Here is a 20,075-nt window from a genome sequence, read left to right as displayed (position 1 = left end):
CCTTGCAACTGGATCAGATGGGGGGGTGGGGATTGTCAAGATAGGGGGAACCAGCATGGCCAAAGATACCAGAACCCTCTGGGCCAGGGCCCTAGGGCCCCTTCCAATCTATCCCTCCCAACCCCTACCCCACCAGAAGCCTCTGATCTAAGATCCAATTTGTTCCTTTTGGGACAATCAGGGTGCCATGGAGAGAGCGAAGGGGCTAGCCTGAGGACTGGGACACCTCAACTTGATGCTTTATCTGAGAAATGTATACTAAGGGGACCCCAGAGTACCAGCTCCCAATCCAGCCTGACCCACTGGCTGACTCCCAAGCCATCTTCTGTCTTTTCCACATCTTGTCCCCACACCTGTGGGGACAGGGGTGGGGTGGGGTGTCCACAGAGAAGAAGTCTGACTTATGTGTTTTTCAGATATTTTATTAATAATAAGGCATATGACAGTCACCCCTAAAGCACAGGGCTCTATTTCTGTGGGTGAGTGAATATACTCTGAAAAGCATTGGATTAAAAAGCGCAGCCAATAAAGTATTTGGAGCAGGATCCCTCTGCCCTGCCTATGGGGTGGTCTTGAAGCCCCGCAAGGTCTCCATTCAAGGCTGGCAGCCCAGCAAGAGAGATCCCCTGGGCTGTCCGCACTAGGGAGTTGCTGCTCCACACCAATGTGGCCTCCTAACTCTCCACCAAGGAGGCCTCTGGTCTGCTGTTGGGATGGGGAAGGCCCAAACTGAAGGTCACCACGGGTGGGATATTGGGGACAGGGGTACAGAGCTTCACACTGCAGTGCACTGCCCACTGGTCCCCTGCCTGGCTCCCAGATCATGGTTGGAGGGCCCCCCACCTGCTGCTCTCCTTCCTGGGTCTGTCCACACTTGGACTGGAGCTGGAACTCCAACTCGGGCCTCTGAGTGTCCGTGTCAACACACACACACTTTCCCTCCCCAGCTTGGGGATTTGTGCAGCAAAGAGGGGAGAGGAGAAAGGGACAGAAGGGAAAGCAATCCTGTCCCTTCCTAGTAACCCCAACATCCAGACATTCCAGGAGCTGTTGGTTTTCCTTTGGCTAGGTGGGTCCCCCAGGCTGGGCTGGGGGAGGGAGATGACCAGAAGCTGAAGGCAGGGTGGCTCTCAGGCCCTGAGGCGGAGGATGTCTGAGCCAAGGGCAGGACACTGACTCCAGCTCCCAGTTGCACTGCACTGAGAATTCCATTCCAAACTGGGGGCCGGCAGGTTGCGGGGAGTCTTTATTCCATTATTTCCAGGAAACGGTGGAGGAGAGGGACATTTCTGTTAAGACTGGAACACTTTATCTGCCTTGGCCCCTCCCCAGCTTGTGTTATTTCTTTCCTAGGCCCACCAAGAATCTCAAGTGAGATTCAGCCAACCAGCCGCCCCAGCACTCAGAAGGTTTCATGGGGGATCTCCAAGCACGCTACAAACAAGTAAGAGTCGTTATTCCTGGTTGTTGGAAGAGGGACCTGAGTTGGGAGGTGTTGATGGGGTTACCTGGGGAGTGGCAAGCAGGCCACTGGAGGATCCCTGGGGCAGGGATGTGGTGGGGGGTCTCCAGCTGGACACTGGGGACCCAGGAGGGAAGGGGGAAGAGGCTACAGCTATAGAATTGGGGGGGGGGGGGGTCCAGGCGGGCATAGCTATGGCTTTTAGTGGGTGGTTGGATAAAGTACCTCATCATCTCTGCAATAGAAATGACATCACCAAGTCACCCTGATCACCTCAATAGTATGGTTACGGGAGATGAGAGTCCGTGCGGGGTCCTCTGGAAAGAGACCCTTTACCTCCCTTCCCATAGTCCTCTGAGCTCCTTCAAGTGATTGCAGCCAAAAGAGGGGAAAGAGACCTATTCACACGACAGATTCTGGAAGGTAGGGTGACAGAAGGAGGTTTATGGGGAGAGACATAGACAAGACGGTGGAGGCACATCCAGAGAATTGGGGTGGGGGGGTGAGGGCAAGGACTCCAGGTCACAGCTGTGGCCCAAGTTAGACTGGAGAACACTGTCCCCAGGGTGCCCCCATCTTGGCCATCTGAATCCCAATAGTTGGACACCCCTGGACCAGGCCTGGTTATTGCTCAGTGTCTCAGTGGTCCTGGTGGGGAGGAGGGGTGGTCAGCTGGGGGAGGGGAGCTGCGTGCTCGATAGGGTTGGGCGTGTGCTTACTGTTCCTGGTTCGCACCAATTTCTCCCTGCCTCCCACATGCAGGGTGAAGGAGGATATGACTTGCATTCTCCCCCTCTTCTCCACTGGGCTGTATGGGAGAACGGGTCATCTCCCCTAGGGACTGACCGCTCACCCCCCATCCCTGCGACAAACACATTGGACGCTCGGCCGAGGCCAGGTCAGGACCTGCCAGGGATGGGGTGCTTGTGAGTGAGATGAAGGTCTCTCCCTGCCCCACTTCCTCCCTCAGCAGGCCCTGGAAGACCTCACAGGCACTTAGGGATAGACCCAGGACCAACAGAAGAGGGATGGCCTGGGGGCGGTAGGCATTTGTCTGTCTTTCCAGGCTGGGCTTGGGGTGCAGGGCACTGAGCTGGACCAGAGCTGTTCTTCCTGCATTTGGTAGTGGATGGGGAGGTGAGGTGCAAGGGAGTTAGGAGGTGGGGGAGTCCTCCTTTCGTTTTCCCACTCCCCAAGCCAGACAGAAACAGGAGGCCCCACCACCAGCAGGCTCTGATAGGACTCCCAGAGTGGAGGAAAGGCTGGGATCTAATCTGTGCCTGCTCACACCCAACCCAAACCTCTATCAATAAACTGCCACTTCCAAGAAACCACACCCTCCTTCTTCCGCCTCTGGGTGCAGCCAGCTAATTAAGAAACTGGGCAAAATTAGCACCATCATCAGGACCAGAGAATCTCCCAGGGCAGCCCCAAGGATCTTGGCTCAACTGCTAAAGGTGAAAGCCAGTTCCTGGTGAGTGCCAAGCCTGCCAGCTCGGCTCACCTCAGTTCCTTCCACTCTCCCCAGCTACTAGTTTCCTGCATACTTAGGGTAGGGCCCTAGGGGAAAACTGAATGGAGACAGAATTCTAGACCAATTCAGCCAGCAAACCCATTTTGTCATCCACTTTAAGACTCTAGGATGCTGCCTTCCAGTTCAAATTTTTATCAGGCTGAACGTTCTCCAGCAGGGGCTCTGGGGCGTCTTCTAAAGTGTTTGGTGCTCATTTGCAAGGACCTGTCACTGGGGTCCGGGGTAGGGGTGGGGGTGGGGAGGCGGCTTCGGAGTAAAGGGTCCAGCTCTAGCTCCCGCCGGCCTCTCCACCGGAGGAGGAAGGCTGGGCGGGAAGGGCGGCCGTGTGGGTCTGGGGGAGGCCGGGAGGAGGGCTTGAGAGACCTAGGGGTGCAAGTGTCATTCTGCGTTCCTCTCCGTGGGCCGGCCCCGCCTTCCCCTTCCCGGCTAACGATTGTCAGTTTTCCCGTGGCGGGACGGGGACCAGATAACGATCGGTACTGCGAGTCCTCTCCACAAAAAAAGGTAAAATTGCTCTGTCCCGCGAAGGAGCTCCCTTGCAGAAGGGAGAGCTCGAAGCTTCGGAAACGTTGGGAAATACAAAAGGCGGGCGTGGTTCGAGGGGTGGGAGGAGTTGGGGCTGCCTCCGCCCGCACCCAGGAGGAGGAGGAGGAGGAGGGGCCGACTGCCCTCAGACGCCGGGGACTGCTTGCGGGGCCGGAGCTGCGTCCCTAGCGGGGTCCGGGCGGATTATCCTCCCCGCTTCACCCTCCCCAGCCCCCCCAAGCCGCGCGGCTACTCCGGGTCCCCGGACGCACTGGGCGGGCTGGGCGCGGCGGGCGAGCTCCGGCAGGGCCCGGGCTGCCGGCCGGCGAGGTCCGGGGGCTCCTGGGGAGGGGGCTGGCGCTGGCTGCGGCCGCTGGGCCGTGGGGACCTCCGGGCGCGGAGAAAGAGCGCGGGGTCGGGCATGGGGTCGGCGTCGTCCAGGGCGCCGGCCGCGCGGTCCCAGGCGACCCAGTCCCGGCCCGGGCCCTTGGCGGCGGCATCGGCGGCGGGCGGACGGCGGGCCCGCTGTACGCGCCGGCGGGGCCGGGGCTCGGCGGCGGCGCCCGATCCCGGGCGTGGGGCCTGCAGTCTCTGGCGCGCCGCGTGCAGCTGGCAGGAGAGGTAGGCGGCCGCCTCGGTGTGCTTCTGCAGCTCGGTGCCCAGCACGGTGGCACGGTGGCTGCGGCGGCGCAGCTCCTCCAGGAAGCGGCGCTCCTCGGCGCGCAGGCTGCAGCGCAGCGCGGCTACTAGCGCCTCGCGTTGCGCCACCTCCCGCCGCAGTTCGGCATTGGCCGCTGCCCGCGCCTGCAGCTGCGACTCCAGGGCTCGGCACTTGGTCTCCAGCTCCCGGGACTCCGCCTCTGGAAGGGGCAGAGGGGAGAGGTGATGGGCCCCGCCTGGTTTGCAACAGAACCTGCGCAGCTCACCGGGCCATAAAACAAAGCCCTACACCTCCCCGCTACACGTCCTGCCAGGGGCCGCGTCACTCCCCACGCTCCAGCCTCCAGAGGACTTCCTCCTTCTCCTTGGGGCCCTTGCATCTGTCCTACGTTCTGCTTGGCCTTTTAAACAAATTTTCAGGCTTCAGCATAAACACAAACCCCTCAGAAAGGTGGCCTTCCCCGACCATTGTATTCATTCCACAAATATTGTGTCCTTACTGTGTGCATCGGGTTAGGCATTAGGGATGTGGTGGATAATAAAACAGGCTTCGTGAAGCTCACAGCACAGTGAGAGATAGTGAATAACCTCAAACAAATGTGAGGCTGCAGCGTGCCCAGAAAAAGTAAAAAGTGCTATGAGATATAATCAGGGAAGTCTTCCCAGAGGAAGAGACACAGGCCAGGATCTGAAGTAGTGAAGAAGGGAGAGAAGGGTGCTCCAGGCAGAGGGAATAGCTTATGCCAAAGCCCCGTGGCAGGAGAAACATGGCAAGAGCAGGGACTGAAAAAATTGGGAGTGTACATGGAATGTGCCCTACAGCTGGAGAATGGCAGGGCCACGTTGGGGAGTTTGACCACCATATCTAAAGAAGTCCCTTTATTATCAGTCACAGCACCTTGTTGTTTCCTTCACAGAGAGAACATTTATCACATTTTGTTAATTTTTGTCCACCTGTTTATTGTCTGCCTTTGTCCACTACAGTGAGTGTCTACCCTGGCTAGATATTTGAAATTGCCCAGACAGCTTTAAAAAATCCAGTTTCCCAGACCCTACGCAAAACCAATTGGTGGTGGACCTGGGAAACCGTACTTCTTTAATCTTCCCAGGTGATCCTAATGTCCAGCCAGCACTGAGAATCTCTGCCTCCACTACAGCAGAAACCATATGCAAGGGTTTGGCATGTATGAATATAGGGGTGCAGGTCCCTGAAAGAGGTAAAAGGTTACCCTGGAAGGGACATGAAAATCACCAAGTGAATGGAGGACAAGGAGAGTTCTTGGGTCCACTGAGAAAGAGACAAAAGTAGGACACTGGGATGTTGGCTTGAGCTCACTTTCAGAGCTACGACAGCAGATAGGATGAGAGCTTCCCTGGTGTCTGGGATGTGGGCCCCTTGCTCCAAACACCCAGGCACCAAGCAGTTGTCCACAGCTGGCACTTAAAGAAATGGGCAGAATTAGTTCAAGTCCATAGGTGTTTAGATGACCCTAGCTTATCTTTATGCACAAATACACAAAACAGTTTGTAGCTTAAACTTCTAGCCACTCCCCATCCCCAACTGTTGGTCATGTAGCTACTGATCTATAAGCGACACATCAATATGGCAGGGATTCCATTCTTAAGAACCTTCCCGGCCAAGAAAGTCGATTTTGTGAGTCATGTTTAATTAAGCAGTTACCGAATCCCTCTCCACATTAGGTAATGTACCTTGTACTTTGAAGACAATAGGTAATACCCAGTCCTAGTTCCCAGAGATCCTATCATCTGGTGATTAAGACATCAACAATGCAAAAGCCCCACTCCTTCATTTTATGGTTGAAGTAATACCCATAAACAAATAGTTCAATGGCAAGAAGTCAAACTTTTGTAAAATAAAGGATTTGCTAACGTGTGTGTGGATGCATCTTTTTTCCTCACCTAGACTAAGTCCCTTAAAGGCAAGGACTCCATATTGCCATTATGTTGTGTTTCCACACTCAGCCTCTTGGAGGGTGTGGACACTGATGGAAGGAATCACTTGTACAAGTATGGGAAGGACTGGGGAGGTGGATTTGCAGAGAAGAATTCAGTGAGCCAGATGGAGACAAAACCACACGGCCATCTCCTTCCTGCTTTCATTTTCCCACTTTAGCCAGAGACATGGATCCAGGGCACTACGCATGGTGGTGCAGGTTGTTGACTGCCCGAGGTCACTCAGATGCATGTGCAAGTGGGGCTGATATCCAGCCTGTACTCTGCACCCCGAGCTGAGGCATGCCTGTCCCCAATCTAGGTCAGGGCCTGAGAGGGCCTGGCTCCTACTAAGGGGTGAGGAAAACGTAACCTGTCGGGGCTCTGTGGCACATCCCACCAGCCATCCTGCTCTTACCTTGTTGGTGAGATTGCACCTCTCTCATCTCCAGGTCATGGGTCAGTTCTGGGGGAAGAGAAAAGAAAAGGCAGTTGTGTGCGTGTTTGTGACCGGAGGTTGACAGTAAGGATCCTTAGAAACCATCTAAACCATCCCCTGTCCCTATTTTACTGCAGCCCAGAGGGTTGACGCAATGAAGAGACCTGTGCATGGCACTGCCTGAGACAGGCTGGCGTGGGTCTAAGTCCAGGCCCACTTGGGTCTTCCCAGTTCCGTGGCCTGAGTTTGCTAGTTCTTGCATGAGGCTGAGGTCACTGGAGTATTTCCCCATCCCAAGAGTGATATGCAAATCTTTAACAACCAGCATTGGGAAACCAACTGGAACCATTCTGTAGGCCCCCTGCTGAGCAGAGCATTGCCCTTTCGTATTTAGTTGATGGACTGCAGAAAGTGGGGGTTCCTGGAAGTGCTAGAGTGACCAGGGCTGCTCAGGCAGTGACTATTTACCAACCTGGACAGATGCATTTCACTATTTTAACAGCTGTGCCTTGTTGTTTTCTGAACACCAGCCCTGTGTCTTTCCAAGCCGTGGTCTCGCCAGATTCCACCTGGGAAGGGTGCATGGAGAGGGGCTTCCAGGAGGACAGCGCCACCTGGTGACGGGAAGCCTGCACCGGCGCACAGTTTGGAGCTGAGGGGGCGGGGTGGGCCAGCAAAGGAGCTGCCCACGGGCACCAGTGCCAGAACAGCTTCCTCCCTGGACCCTGCTGTCAGCCACCATCCCTCTACCTGCCTGTCCTCCCAGCCCCCATGCCTTAGTGCCCATCATGTCCCAGCCTTCACCCCAGCTCAGTTTCATAATTTTTCCAGCTCCACCGTCACCTCCCCAACTCCAACGGTGAAAGGAGGGGACCCAGGGGGCCCTTCTGCCTGTGATGGAGGGGACCTACTCAGGGGCACGCCCACCTGTGTGTACCCACAAGGACACAGCCTGGTGCCCAAAGGGAGAAGGTATGAATCTGGGAGAAGAGGCAGGTGGCACATGTCTGGGGCCACCAGCCAGCACCCCATGGAGCCTAGCCTTGCGGGCCCTCTGCCTGCTCCTCTTCTCAATCCAGGGACTTTGCTAGAGGTTCCTTCCCTGGGGAGGGCAGTTGTTGCTGGGAGACACAGAGCCCCAGTGCCTGGGCCTTTTGCTGTGACCGGAGCCTGAACCTCCTCCCTAGGGCCCCTGTAAGGATGCTGATGGCTTCATGCCCCAGGGCTTCCTGGGACTGATTTGGCCCCACCTCCAAGTCCCTGGGATGTAGCCCAAGGGACCCTGGGCTAGGTTCAGGGATCTTGGGTCTGCCACTAACTTGTGGACTGACTCCTAAGCCTTTAACCAGAGACACACAAGGCCAGGAGGTGGGGGCAGGGGTGGGATGGGGTGGGGAGAGGGGGAGGGAAGATGGAATCCCAACTGCATTCCACTCCCCCATCCATCAAATCTCCCCGCCCATCCATCTTTCAACCAGAGCACCTGTGAGGTCAGATGCACTGGCCTCTCTGCCCATCAGTTTTCTCATCTGGAAAATGGGGACAAAATAGCAACTGCCTCAGAAGGGATTGTTGCCAATCCCTTCAATTAGCAAAGATAAACAGAGGGCTTGCCCAGGACTGAGTTAGTCTTCAAACATGGGAGTGGTTGAAATTGTCATTCAGAATGCACCCTCCACCCTTCAAGCCCCTTAATCCTGAGTCCTCCCCCATCTCACGCAGGCCTTTCCCCCTGGCTCCTATGCCAGCCCCTCCCTTCTCCCATTCTCCTCCAGGCCTCCTCCCTTCTCTTCCTCAATCCCCTGCCCCTTGGAGGGAGGGGAGTCATTTCAGCCCAAAGAGTGGCTGCTCCGGCCCAGCCCAGAGTTGTTTTTTTTTAAATCTCCTTAATCAATAGTTAAGAGGCTGCAGGCCCATTCCCATCTGGGAGGTTGGTGGGGCCAATTCCCTCTGGTCCTGTTTGTTACACTCTCTTGGCATCCTGAGTTGTATCTTGTGCAGGGGACCCAGGTCCTCAGAATTATCACAAAGCAAAAAGAAATCAAAGTTAGAGCTGTAGGGTGATACGGTTCCCTTGCCCCAGTTTTCCTTTAATGTTATTGCAATGAAAAAGAGGCGTCAGGCAGGGATGAGTCGGCGTGGGCCATCTCTGCCCCCAGGCTGGCCTTGCAGCTATCCAGTCTTTGGGGGAGATTGTGGGGAACCTGGCCCTGGGAGGTGGAAGCTGGACCTCTACATGGAGCCAGAGGAAGTGGCGGTGGCCAAGGGTCAGGGTTATTGACCAAGGTCAGGCTGGTCACTCAAACCCTCAACCTCAGTTTCCCTCTGGGGAATGCGGAGCCTCCCATGGGCAGGAAGCTGGAAAGGAGGGTGGAAAGCTGTAGAGTCTGGACCAGGAGTCTGGAGCTCTGAGTCCCAACCCAGGCTCTACCGCTAACATAGTGTGTTATTCTCTCTGGGCCTCAGTTTACCTATTTTATAGTGAAGAGATTGGGACCATCCACCTGAGACATTCTGTGATTCACTGGCTTTAGAGCCTGTACTTGCAGACTTGGCCTGGATGAGCACTTGGGCTAGAGCCAAGCCTCTGACAGGCACAAGGTCCGAGAGTGAAGGCCAGTCCTGGGGTTTAGCTTTATCTTTGGCTCCTCCCTCTGTCCTGCTCATAAATCCAATCAATTGCCAAATCCTGTTCCCCACTGGTCCTCCGCTTTACATCCTGCGTCCATCTCTCTCTCCCCTGGACCTTTCACCGGTCTCTCTGCCTCCCTCTTTCTCCAGTGAATCTTCCATACCACAGCCAGCTTGAGTTTCTTAATCCAGCATAATGCTGACTGAGCAGCATTCTGCTGCTCAACAACCTTCAGTGGCTCCCCATGACCCAGGAGGACAGGCCAAACTCCTTAGCTGTCCTAGTAGTCACCAAGGCCTTCCACGATCTGGCTCCAACTGTGTTTCTGGCCTCTCTGTGAGCCTCTGGTTGAACAGAACTTTTCACTTGCTTCTAGTTTCCCCTGGCCTTGGCCATGCTGTTACTTTCGTATGAAATGCTTTCTCCACCCCCATCCTCCACTAATATCTCAGCATGTCTAAATCTTACTCATCCTTCAGGGAGCTGAAATATTCCTTCTTCTGGGGAGCCTTGGGGGCCTGGCCTTCTCCTCCATCACTCACTCCTCAAATTGGACATGATCTTGCCCATGAACTGTCCGGTTGATCCTTTTTATTTTCTGCTATATCGTGGCACTATCTGTCAGCATAGGTGTGTCCCCGGCTAGAGAGAAGGTGTCTTGAGGGCTGGGAAGTGCTCCATGAACATTTACTAGAAAAGGACAGGAATCCTCAGGGACTGGTTCCCGGGTGTCCTTCTATTACCCATCCAGGTCCACTTGCCGTGAAACTCTTACCTCACCTCCCCATCTGGAAAGAGAGTGAGGAACACCCACCATGCAGGGTTGTTGGGAGGCTTAGAGAGCCCCCATCCCACCCCCCACTCCACCTCCCTCCTGGCCTCACCTGAGCAGCGTTTCTGTAGCCTCAGGATCTCCAGGTGCAGATCTCGCAGCAGGGCCATCTGCTCCTTTTTCAGGAAGCTGATGTGGCGCTGCACGCTCTGGATCTGATGCTCTAGGGACACGGTATCCATGGCAACCCAGGCCCAGGCCGCACCTGGGGAGGATGACAAGGTGAACCCAGATATTCTGGGCCCATCTCCACTGCTCCACCCTCATATGCCTCATAGTCTCCTCCACTTTGAGGTCTTGCTGCCACCAGGTAGACAATTCTACCACTGCTCTCATTTCCTCCTCATTTACTCATCAAAGCTCCATAAACAGGTGGGTGTGTTGGCAGAGAAATGTAATTACTCCCATTCAACAGATGAAGAACCAGATGCCCAGAGGGAAATGGCTTCTCTCCCTGGCCCTATGTAACTTTAGCCTCCTTTACTTCTCAGAGAGGCAGTATGGGGCAGCCAAGTCAGTGAAGAGAGACAGATGCCTTGGGTTCTAACGTGCCTCTTAGCCAGCTGTGTGACTTTAGGCAAACCCTTTCCCTCTCTGGGCTTTCAGTTTTCTCATGGGTAAAATGAGGTTATTGTGGAATAGAGGAACCCCGAGGTCTCTTCCAGCTCCGACATCCCCTAAGAATCCAGCTAAAGGGTGACCATCAAGGGGTAAGGCAGCAGGGCTCTGTGAGCACAGCCCTCCCCCAGTTTCAAGTCCATTTCTCTGACTTAGCCCCAACCCAGGGCTCTGGGTTCTCCCCAGTCCTGCAGTCACAGGGAAGGAGGAGCCGATGAATGTTTTACTAACACTGAATCTATGGGCTGAAGACAGATGGTGGAGTCATTTTTTCAAAGAGGATGATAAGACCCTAGAGTGAATCCCATGGCACAAAATTAAGACCCTAGAAGGAAGGGATGTAAGCACCCCTGAATCCAGACCCTCACTCCTAATGAGGCCTGGCTTTCCAGATCTCCTTTTCCTGGTCCTGCCCTTTTCCCAGTGAATCTTCCCTATGACAATCAGGGCCCTGGGAAAGCGTAAGCAGAGGGCAAAAAGCAGGAGGGAGAGGGCAGTGGAGGCCCAGAACAGATGCGATCTTTACCGGGGACTTCCTAAGCTTTTGAAGAGACTGCCTCCACCTGCCCCTCAGATTCCCTGGGCAGCAGGAGAAGGAGGCTGGTTTGATGGACAGTTATGATCTCCTCCAGACTGGCTTCCATGTAAGTCTCTACAAATCCAGATTTTCACTTGTAGGATCACATCAAGCAGGGTCCACCTGAGAGCCTCTCTGGGTCCCCTAACCCAGTATCCCTGTCCTTCAATCCAACCAAACAGGGCTTTCATTTCAGCAGAGGGTGGCCCTTTGGCCTGTAGGAATCACTGACTACATGTGCTAACCATATGCTATGTACAAGGAACTTTATACACATTATCTTACTTCTGCCAGCCACCCTTCAATACGTATCACCACCCCCATTTTAAAAACAGAGAAATGGAGATTCAGAGAGCTGAAGTGACTTGTGCCAGTTCATCTAGTCAGTAAGTGGTGGCAGACCCAATTCTCCAGCCAAGTCTTTTGACTCTGAAGAAGGTTCCCAATATTTATACCTGGAAGAGCCCTAGGTTTGAATCCTGGCTCTTTACTTACCTGCTGTGTGACTTTGGGCAAGCAAGTTAACTCTCTGAGTCTCTGTAATTGGAGCAACTGTGTCCTACGGTAGTTGTGAGGGTTAAATGGGATAAGAAATATAAAATGCTTAGCACAGGACCTGGCTCAATAAATGCTACATCCTTTCTCTTTTCTGTGCATTTAATATGTGATAAGTTAATCCTTGTTGTACTGGTTTGAATGTATTATGTCCCCCAAAACACCATTATCTTCAATGCAATCTTGTGTGGGCAGACATATTAGTGTTGATTAGATTGTAAATTCTTTGATTGAGTGTTCCCATGGCGATGCGACCCATCCAACTGTAGGTGATAACTCTGATTAGATAATTGCCATGGAGGTATGGCCCTGCCTATTCAGCATGGGCCTTGATTAGTTTACTAGAGCACTATATAAGCACAGACAGAAGGAGCAAGTTTGCTACAGCCAAGAGGGACACTTTGAAGAATGCACAGGAACTGACAGAGGAGCTGCAACTTACAGAGACATCTTGAAGACAGACATTGAAAGCAGAGTTTTGCTGACACTTTGGAGGTGCTAGCCCAGAGTTTGTCCCAAGAAGCTGCAGCCTAAAGAGGAACATCCTGGGAGAAAGCCATTTTGAAACCAGAACTCCAGAGCAGGTGCCAGCCACGTGACTTCCCAGCTAACAGATGTTTTCCAGACCCCACTGGCCATTCTTCAGTGAAGGTACCCCCTTACCTTGGACACTTTATGGCCTTAAGACTGTAACTGTGAAACCAAATAAACCCCCTTTATAAAAGTGAATCCATTTCTGGTATCTTGCTTAACGGCAGCATTAGCAAAATGGAACACTTGTCTTGATTTGCTCATTTGTTCATTCATTCATTCAATGGTCTACTATTGCCAAGTGATGTGCTGGGCATGAGAGATGCAATGATGAGCAAAACAAAGTCCCTGCTCTCATGGAGCCCACAGGGCAGTGAGGAGAGAGACATCAAACAAATAAGTAATACATCAAATAATCAAATAGCAATGCAAATAAGTACATAATTACCAACTGTGATAAATGTCATGAAGGAAACCTACGGGTAATGTGAAAGAATATAAAGGGGAACCTGAATTAGGTTTGGGGTCATGGAAGGTCTCTTCAAGGAAGTGACTTTCAGGCTTACACCTTGTGGTAGGTAGAATTCTAAGGTGGCCCCCAAGGTTCCTGGGTCCTGTTGTACACGCCCTCCAGTGTAATTCCACCCCTCGAGCATGGATGGGACTGGGAATACGATGGACTTCATTCCTGTGATTAAGTTATATGAGAAAGACAGCAGAGTTTTGCAGATCTAATTAAGGTCCGAAATCAGTTGACTTCGAGTTAATCAATAGAGAGTTTCTTCTGAGTGGGCCTGACCCTATCTGGTGAGGAATTGCTCTAAAGCCTGAGAGCATTTCTGCTGCTGGCCTTGAAGAGTTAAGTACCATGTTCTGAGAGAGCCCATGGAGGGGGCCACATGGCAAGAACCTGAGAGTAGCCTCTAGGAGCTGATAATAGTCCTGGCTGACAGCCAGCAAGACAACAGGGACTTCAGTTCTACAGGAACTAAAGATAAATTCTGCTAGCAACCCCAACGGATCCTTCCTTAACTGAGCCTTCAGCTGAGGATGCAGCCCACCGACACTTTGTTTCAAACCTTGTGAGACCCTGAGCAGAGGACCGAGCTAAAACGTGCCGGGACTCCTGACCCTTGGAAACAAAGCTAATCAATTTATATACTGTTTTAAGCCACTAAGTTTGTGGTAGTTTGTTACTTAGAAATAGAAAACTGAAACAGACCGAAACTGGAGTAGGAGTTATACAGAAGAGTAAAGGGAAAAGTAATGCAAATAGGGAACAGCAGCTGTGAAGGCCCAGAGGTCGGAAAGAACTAAGTGATAATAATGATAGTTTATACTTATTGAGTGCCTATTGTGTGCCAGGCCTTGTGCTAAGTGCTCCACATGGTCTGTTGGTGGAACTGAGACACCACCACTGCCAGTGAGGGCTGAAGTGTAAGGTACTGGGGGAGGGTCGCAAGAAGTAAGGTTGACAAGGGAAGGATAGCATAGGCTCTTATAAATCATGTTTAGAATTTTGGATTAATCCTAAAAGAATTGGGAAGTTATTAATGGATTTTAAGCAAGGGAGAGACATGATATTATTTGCATTTTTAGAAGATGACTGTGTGGCTGCTATGTGGAGAGCAGATTGGTGGGGGCAGAGTGGATGTAGGGGGTTGGCTGGGAGAACGCAGCAGTGGTTAAGGTGAGACATGATGGTGGCCTGGCTCAGATGGAGGGGGAGAAGATGGAGAGATGCTCCAGGTATCTTTTGGAGGTAGAGTAGAGAAGACATGGGGACAGATTAGGTTAGGTCACGGTGATAGGGAGGAGTGTTACCAGAACAACTCCCAGTTTTCTGACGTGAGCAACTTGAGTATGGAGTACATGTGCTGATCCTTCCCTGTTTCCTTCTCTTTCACAATTGGCCTCTTCTCTATAATTACTCCCTCGATGATCTCATCCAATCTCACGGCTGCAAATGCTATTTATAAATAGCCCACCCCTAAAGTGACTCTCCTGAATGCCAGACTGGCCACCTACCTCCTCCATTTGGATGTCTAATAGGTTCCTCAAACTTTTAAGTCCCAAATACTGAACTCTTGCCTTCCCTCCTTCAAATCTGCTCGTGCGCATTATTTGCCATCCCGATAAAGGGGACTGCCATTTGCCTATTTGCCCAGTTGCTCAGGTCAAAACTTGGGAGTCATCTTTGATTCCTCTTTTTATATCCCACAGCCAATCCATCTGCAATTCTGTTGGCTCTACTTGCAAAAAATATCATCGATCCAGTTACCTCTTGCTATCTCCATCGCTATTGCCCTCGTCCAAGCCATCACCATCCCTCTAGTGTACTATTGCAGTAGCCTCTAACTGGCCCCCCAAAAGATGTGTTACCCAAAATCTGTGAATATGACCTTATTTGGAAAAAGGTTCTTTGCAGATGTAATTAAGGCAAGAATATTGAGATGAGATTATCCTGGATTAAGGTGGGCCCTGAATCCCATGACAAGAATCCATAGAAGCGATAGAAAAGGAAAAGATATACAGAGAAAATGATGTGAAGATAGAGGCAGAGATTGGAGTGATGCATCTACAAGCCAAGAAATGCCCAGATTTGCTGGCAGCCACCAGAAACTCAGAAAGAAGCATGGAACGGATTCTCCCACAGAACCTCCAGTAGGAACCAACCCTGCCAACACCCTGATTTTGGACTTCTGGCCTCCGGAATGTGAGAGAATACATTCCTGTTCTTTTAAGCCACCTAGTTTGTGGTCATTTGTTACAACAGCCCTAGGAAACTAATACACTCCCCTATGTTCCTTGCAGCCACCAGAGTTCCTTCAACAAACACAGATCTGATTGTGTCTCTCTGTTTCCCACTCAAAACCCTCCAATGCCTTCTCAACTCACTTAGAACCAAACCCAGTGTTCTTGCCAGACCCTACACAATCTGGCCCTGCAACCGTCTCTGCCCTCATCCCCCACTGTTCTCCCTACGGCTGGCTCCACTGCTGTTTCCTGAACATACCAAACATGCTCCTGCTTCGGACTTTGTACATGTCATGCCCTCTGCCAAGAATGCTCTTCGCCAAGACTCTGGTATGGTCCATTCCCTCCTTTTATTCAGGGATCTGCTCAAATGCCACCTCCTCAGGGCCCTTCCCTGACCACACTATTTAAAATAGAATCCTTTGTCACTCTCCACTCCCTTCATCTGCATTATTTTTCTTCAACGAACTTATCACCAGGTAAATATATTAAATTTTAGTTTATTGTCCGTTTCCCCTGCCAGATTGTTAACACCATAAGACCAAGGACTTTGTTTTGTTTCCTCCTGTTCCCCAGTACCCGGCATCGTATCTGGCAAAGAGGAGGTACTCAGTGAATGTTTGCAGAATGCGTGATTGAGTGGATCTGTAGATTCAGTAGACTGAAGGAGAACCAGATTTACAGGAAGGGTGAGATCAAGACTAAGACATGTTAGTTTTGACATACCCAAGAGACCTCAAGCAAGGAGAAACAGATGCCAAGCAGGGAGCTGAAAATACTGCATAACTCAGAAGAAACAGGTGAGCTATTGGCCTGTGCTATTATATGTCTCTTTGGGACTTGTGCACCTGTGTGTCTGTACATGTGCCTAAGACTGTTCATTTGCTTCAGAGAATGAATGTATGTGTGGTATGTGTGTGTGAGTGATGTGTGTGTGCATGAACGTGTGAGCTTCTCTCTTCTCTTCCATGTCTGTGTGCCTGCAGTGTGCCTACCTGGGAAGACAAAGGTGTGTGAGCCTGGCCTGTGCTTAGGATGAAGGGAGAAAATGTCTGCTCCCAGCTGCTGAGATGCAAATGTTTCTAAAGAGTAAAAGCCCTTTCCACACAGCCCTGGAGACTGGACCTTGGCCACAGTAAGAGGCTGAGCCAACCAGCTGTTTTCTGTGCCTTCCCAGAAGGACTTGAGTGTTTGCTTCCAACTAGGCAGGCTGCTCTTCTCGGGGCAGGAATTTGGGTCACAAATGATCTTGGCAAATATTCTTTCTTAGCCGTTATTGTTTAGTTTGTTTGGGAGAGGGTGGGGGGTGGAGTGGGAAAGGGGGAACAAGGGACAATGCAAATCTCTCAGAGTAGCTGGGGAATCGCAAGCACTTCAGAAGACCCCAGCCAGGAAAGTGTCCGGTTTGCAGATCAGAAATGCAGGCCTGGAAACTGCCGGCTTCAGAAGCTCATGCCTGAGGACTTGGACTAGGCCAGTGCAGGAGCCAAAGGGTTAGCACTATCAGCTCCATTTTCTCTCCAAGGTCAGGGACCCATTCGCCTCTGTCCACTGTTCTGACCACCTCAGGGTCTGCATCGTGTCTGCTTCCCACCTTCTCCTGGTGCTCCTATTTCTTTTAATTTTCTAGCTTGGTGAAAAAAATGTCCATTTGAAAAAACTGTCACCAAGGGAGGGGGAGAGACTGGTTTCACAGTTTATAGAATTAATTCCAAGTACTTTGGACACATCTCTCATTGGTGTGAAAGTTACAAATGTTTTCCCCCTTGCGGCAGGTGAGGGTGGGAGGCGACTTCTGTGAACAGGTCCCAACCACAGAGAAGGTCAGGCTCAGGAACCTACTGACCCTGGCACAATCCTGATTCTGGAAAGTGACCTCTTCTCCTGTTTGTCTCCTTGGGGCTTCTGGGTACCTGCTCTCCTTCCTAGCTATCTGCCTACAACTGACTTGGGAAGTGGGAAGTTGTAGTTCTCCCCTCTCTCCAGATTCTAGATGTCCAAATATATATTTGGCTTGAAGAATTATAGCTCTTTAGGTTGGAAGACCCACAGAAAGTACAGAACCATAGCACACAAGGCTCAGAGAGCTTCTGAGTCATTTTTACCAATGGTTTTCAAACTTTGCTCCATGGAGCCACCAGAGTTCTGCAGAGGGGTACTTGTGACCCACTATAAATTGTGACCCCCATTTGTTCTTTTTTTTCCTTGGTGACAGTTTTTAAAAATGGACATTTTTCATCAAGCTAAAGGAGTTGGGGGCAAAGAGCAGGGCTGAAGGTTTTGCTTTTTTCCTCTTTTATATAATGGGCTTTTGCACACAAATTTATTGGAGAAAAAGCTTTGGCTAGTCAAATTTTGATAACCACTTTGAAATCCAATCTCCCCTACAGTGCTTAAATCCCAATCCTCTCTAGTATACCCAATGGCCCCTAATCTCTGCTGCCTCATCTCTCCCTCAGGTAGATGAGATGCCTGGGAGATGAACCAAAACTCAGGTCTCTTGCTTTTTGCTGGCATAGATTTGCATTGTCTGCCACCCCCCACCCCACCCCTTGACTAATTCTTTTGTCCTAGCTTCAATTTCATTCTTAGCATTTTTCTCTTTGGGATTGAATATATATATGTGTGTGTGTGTGTGTATGTATATATGTGTATATAAATATATAAAGTCATCATGTATCTTTGCACTGTTCTGAACACTCAATACCTACATTTTATTACAGCTCTTTAAGCATACCTTCGTGTTTCAAGGAGAGTAGCAAACCTATTTTTATTTCTTCTTATAGCCAGGGCAGGTGTATTGGATAGGACAGGCATGGTAATAAATGAATAAGCAAATGAAATAGTATGTTCTTAGCTTTGCTTAGTCTTTACCTCTTCTAAGTATTTTACATATATCAACTCATTTATCATTACAACCCTACATTGAAGGTTCTATTATTATATCCACTCCACAGATGAGGAAACAGAGGCTCAGAGAGGTTAAGTAATTTGCCGGATACACATAACTACAGTGCCTGGCAACTGGATGGTTACCACTGCTCACCCTGGCATTTAAGGCCCTTCACCATCAAAATGCAGCCCATATTTGCAGTCTGCTCTCCTCCTCTTAGGGATTCTACCTCTTTCTGCTCCCAGGACAAACTTTCCCTGTAACCCTGGACATCCCCTCTAACTTACTACACCCTATCCTATCTCTGCCTACTGAAACCTAACCCACCCCTGCTCAAATTCTGCCTTCTTCATGAAGCCTTCCCTGATCCCTACCAAGATGGAATTACTCTCTCCTGCTTCTGTGTTCCCCAGGCAGTTTGTTGGAATCTGGTGGCAGCTCACACCACATTCTGTGTACCACACTTCACTCTGTGTGTGTGTGTGTGTGTGTGTGCATGAGAGAGAGAGAGAGAGAGAGAGGGAGAAAACCTGTGAGCTTGGCTTCTGCTCTAAGCCATAAGCTTCCTGAGGGCAGGGCTTTGTCTCTGGGAATTTTTGGCATAGTAAAGGCACACAATGAATGCTGGGGAAACAGAGAATGAGTTGTCTTACTGGGAATCACAGGGACAAGTAAGTACATGTATTAAAAAATAATCAACCACTTCCCCCCTCCCAGTCTTTGACTCTCTTGGAGATTGAATTGGAAACAGGGAGTCAGCCCTTGACAAAAGTCCGGAACTCTGTCTGCAAGAGGGGACCACTTGGCCAGGGGTGGAGTCCCCTTCCCCAGGGGTCTGTGGTCCTCTCCACTCCAGGACCCTTCTCTCCTCTCCCAATATCCATCCTTTGGCTATCCCACAACCCGCAGCCTCAGCAAAGCTGGGACCAAGACACACAGGAGTATGGAGTGTGGGAAAACTGGAGCCGGCTACCCCTTTCTGTCTTGGCATTCTGCCCTGATTATGCCTCGAGTATGACTCCCAGAGAAGGCGGGGGTGGGGGATTGGGTGGGGGTGGAGTGGAGACTAAGGAGGATGGGGAAGAGAGGTACGAAAGAGCACGGGAAAAAGCAGGCAGAAGGGAAGTACGTATCGTGGGAGGTGGGCAGGTGGCGGGCGGGGTTCGGGGGCTCCACCTCGCGAACCTTTGGACTTCCTGCCAGGGACCGGGAGGGCCCTGGTCCGGGCGGCAGAGGACAACTTCTGCCAGAAGCCCGCGGGTCCTGTCCGCCTCTTGCGCGCTGCGGTGCCCAGCCCCAGCCAGCCCTCCCGGGGGAGCTGGAGCTCCAGCCGCGCTGCTCCCGACACGGGGCCATCCCGGCGCCCCCACTCCCACAAGCCCAAGGTCCTCCTTACCTTGGGGACCTGAGGGAGCCACGGGCCGGCGGGGCCCTGGCTCGGGGCTGGGTTAGGTGGGGAGAGGCGCTCTTCCCCCCTGCGCTAGCTGCGCCTCGGGTTCCGCAGCGCCCGCCCGGGCTGCGGCGCCATCAGCTGCTGCGAGGCTGCGGGGCGGTCGCGCCGGGGATCCGGGGTCTCCGGGGCGCCGAGGGGGTACTCCGGGGCGGTCTCGAGGCGTAAACACCCAGCAACGTGACCGGAACTGGCGAACAAGCCGGAGGGGGGCGGGGGGCGGGAGAGATAAGGGGGGAGGGGAGGGACCTGGGACTGGCGGGGAGGGGCCGTGGGCGGGGCGGGGGGAGGGGAGGCTGGCAGCGCGCTGTCGGGGGAGGGGAAACCCCGGGAGCCCCAGGAGCCGGTCCCAAGGACCCCGGAGGACGGCCCAATCGGCGGAGCTGCCTTTGGCTGAGAGCTGGAAGGGGAACCCGGGAAACCCTCCGGCGACTTGGTGACCAAGGGCACAGCGGGCGGATCAGCACCGCGGACAGCGCCCAGGCCGGCAGGCCTCGATCCGCTCCACCCTCCGCGGGCGCCGAAGGTCGCCCGGAGAGTGCGCCTACAAGGCCTGGGAAGGTTGGAGTGGGGGTAGTGGGGGGTGGGTGGGGGGATGAGCAGAGCTGACCAGAAATCAGGAAACCTACGCCTTGCTCAGTCGGCAGTAAAGCTGCC

At 52.3% G+C, this 20,075-nt stretch overlaps 1 protein-coding gene across 2 annotated transcripts; it reads right to left on the bottom strand.

Annotated features, from left to right (window-relative positions):
• Nucleotides 1–468: 468 nt before the first annotated feature.
• Nucleotides 469–19,561, bottom strand: CCDC92B (coiled-coil domain containing 92B). 2 transcript variants are annotated; one of them, XM_037809376.1, is made up of 4 exons: nucleotides 19,365–19,561; nucleotides 10,090–10,242; nucleotides 6,553–6,600; nucleotides 469–4,381 (listed from the first exon to the last, which is right to left on the bottom strand). In XM_037809376.1, exons 2-4 carry the CDS (start codon nucleotides 10,217–10,219, stop codon nucleotides 3,771–3,773), a joined length of 789 nt encoding a protein of 262 aa, XP_037665304.1. In that variant the 5' UTR covers nucleotides 10,220–10,242; nucleotides 19,365–19,561; the 3' UTR covers nucleotides 469–3,770. The 2 variants fall into 2 exon arrangements, with proteins under 2 accessions (XP_037665304.1, XP_037665305.1); XM_037809377.1 differs by lacking the exon at nucleotides 19,365–19,561 and adding an exon at nucleotides 7,046–7,142 and having other exon boundaries at nucleotides 10,090–10,153.
• Between the last annotated feature and the right edge of the window lie 514 nt (nucleotides 19,562–20,075).

The sequence above is a fragment of the Choloepus didactylus genome, chromosome 18, assembly GCF_015220235.1.
Source record: "Choloepus didactylus isolate mChoDid1 chromosome 18, mChoDid1.pri, whole genome shotgun sequence".
Taxonomy (NCBI): domain Eukaryota; kingdom Metazoa; phylum Chordata; class Mammalia; order Pilosa; family Megalonychidae; genus Choloepus; species Choloepus didactylus.
This window is presented reverse-complemented; position numbering and strand designations above follow the sequence as displayed.

Coding starts and splice junctions, on each gene's coding strand:
- CCDC92B (XM_037809376.1), bottom strand. CDS start 10,219: ATGGATACCGTGTCCCTAGAGCATCAGATCCAGAGCGTGCAGCGCCAC. Junction 6,601..10,089: donor GCTACAGAAACGCTGCTCAG/GTGAGGCCAGGA, acceptor CTCTTCCCCCAG/AACTGACCCATGACCTGGAG. Junction 4,382..6,552: donor GGTGCAATCTCACCAACAAG/GTAAGAGCAGGA, acceptor TGCCCCTTCCAG/AGGCGGAGTCCCGGGAGCTG.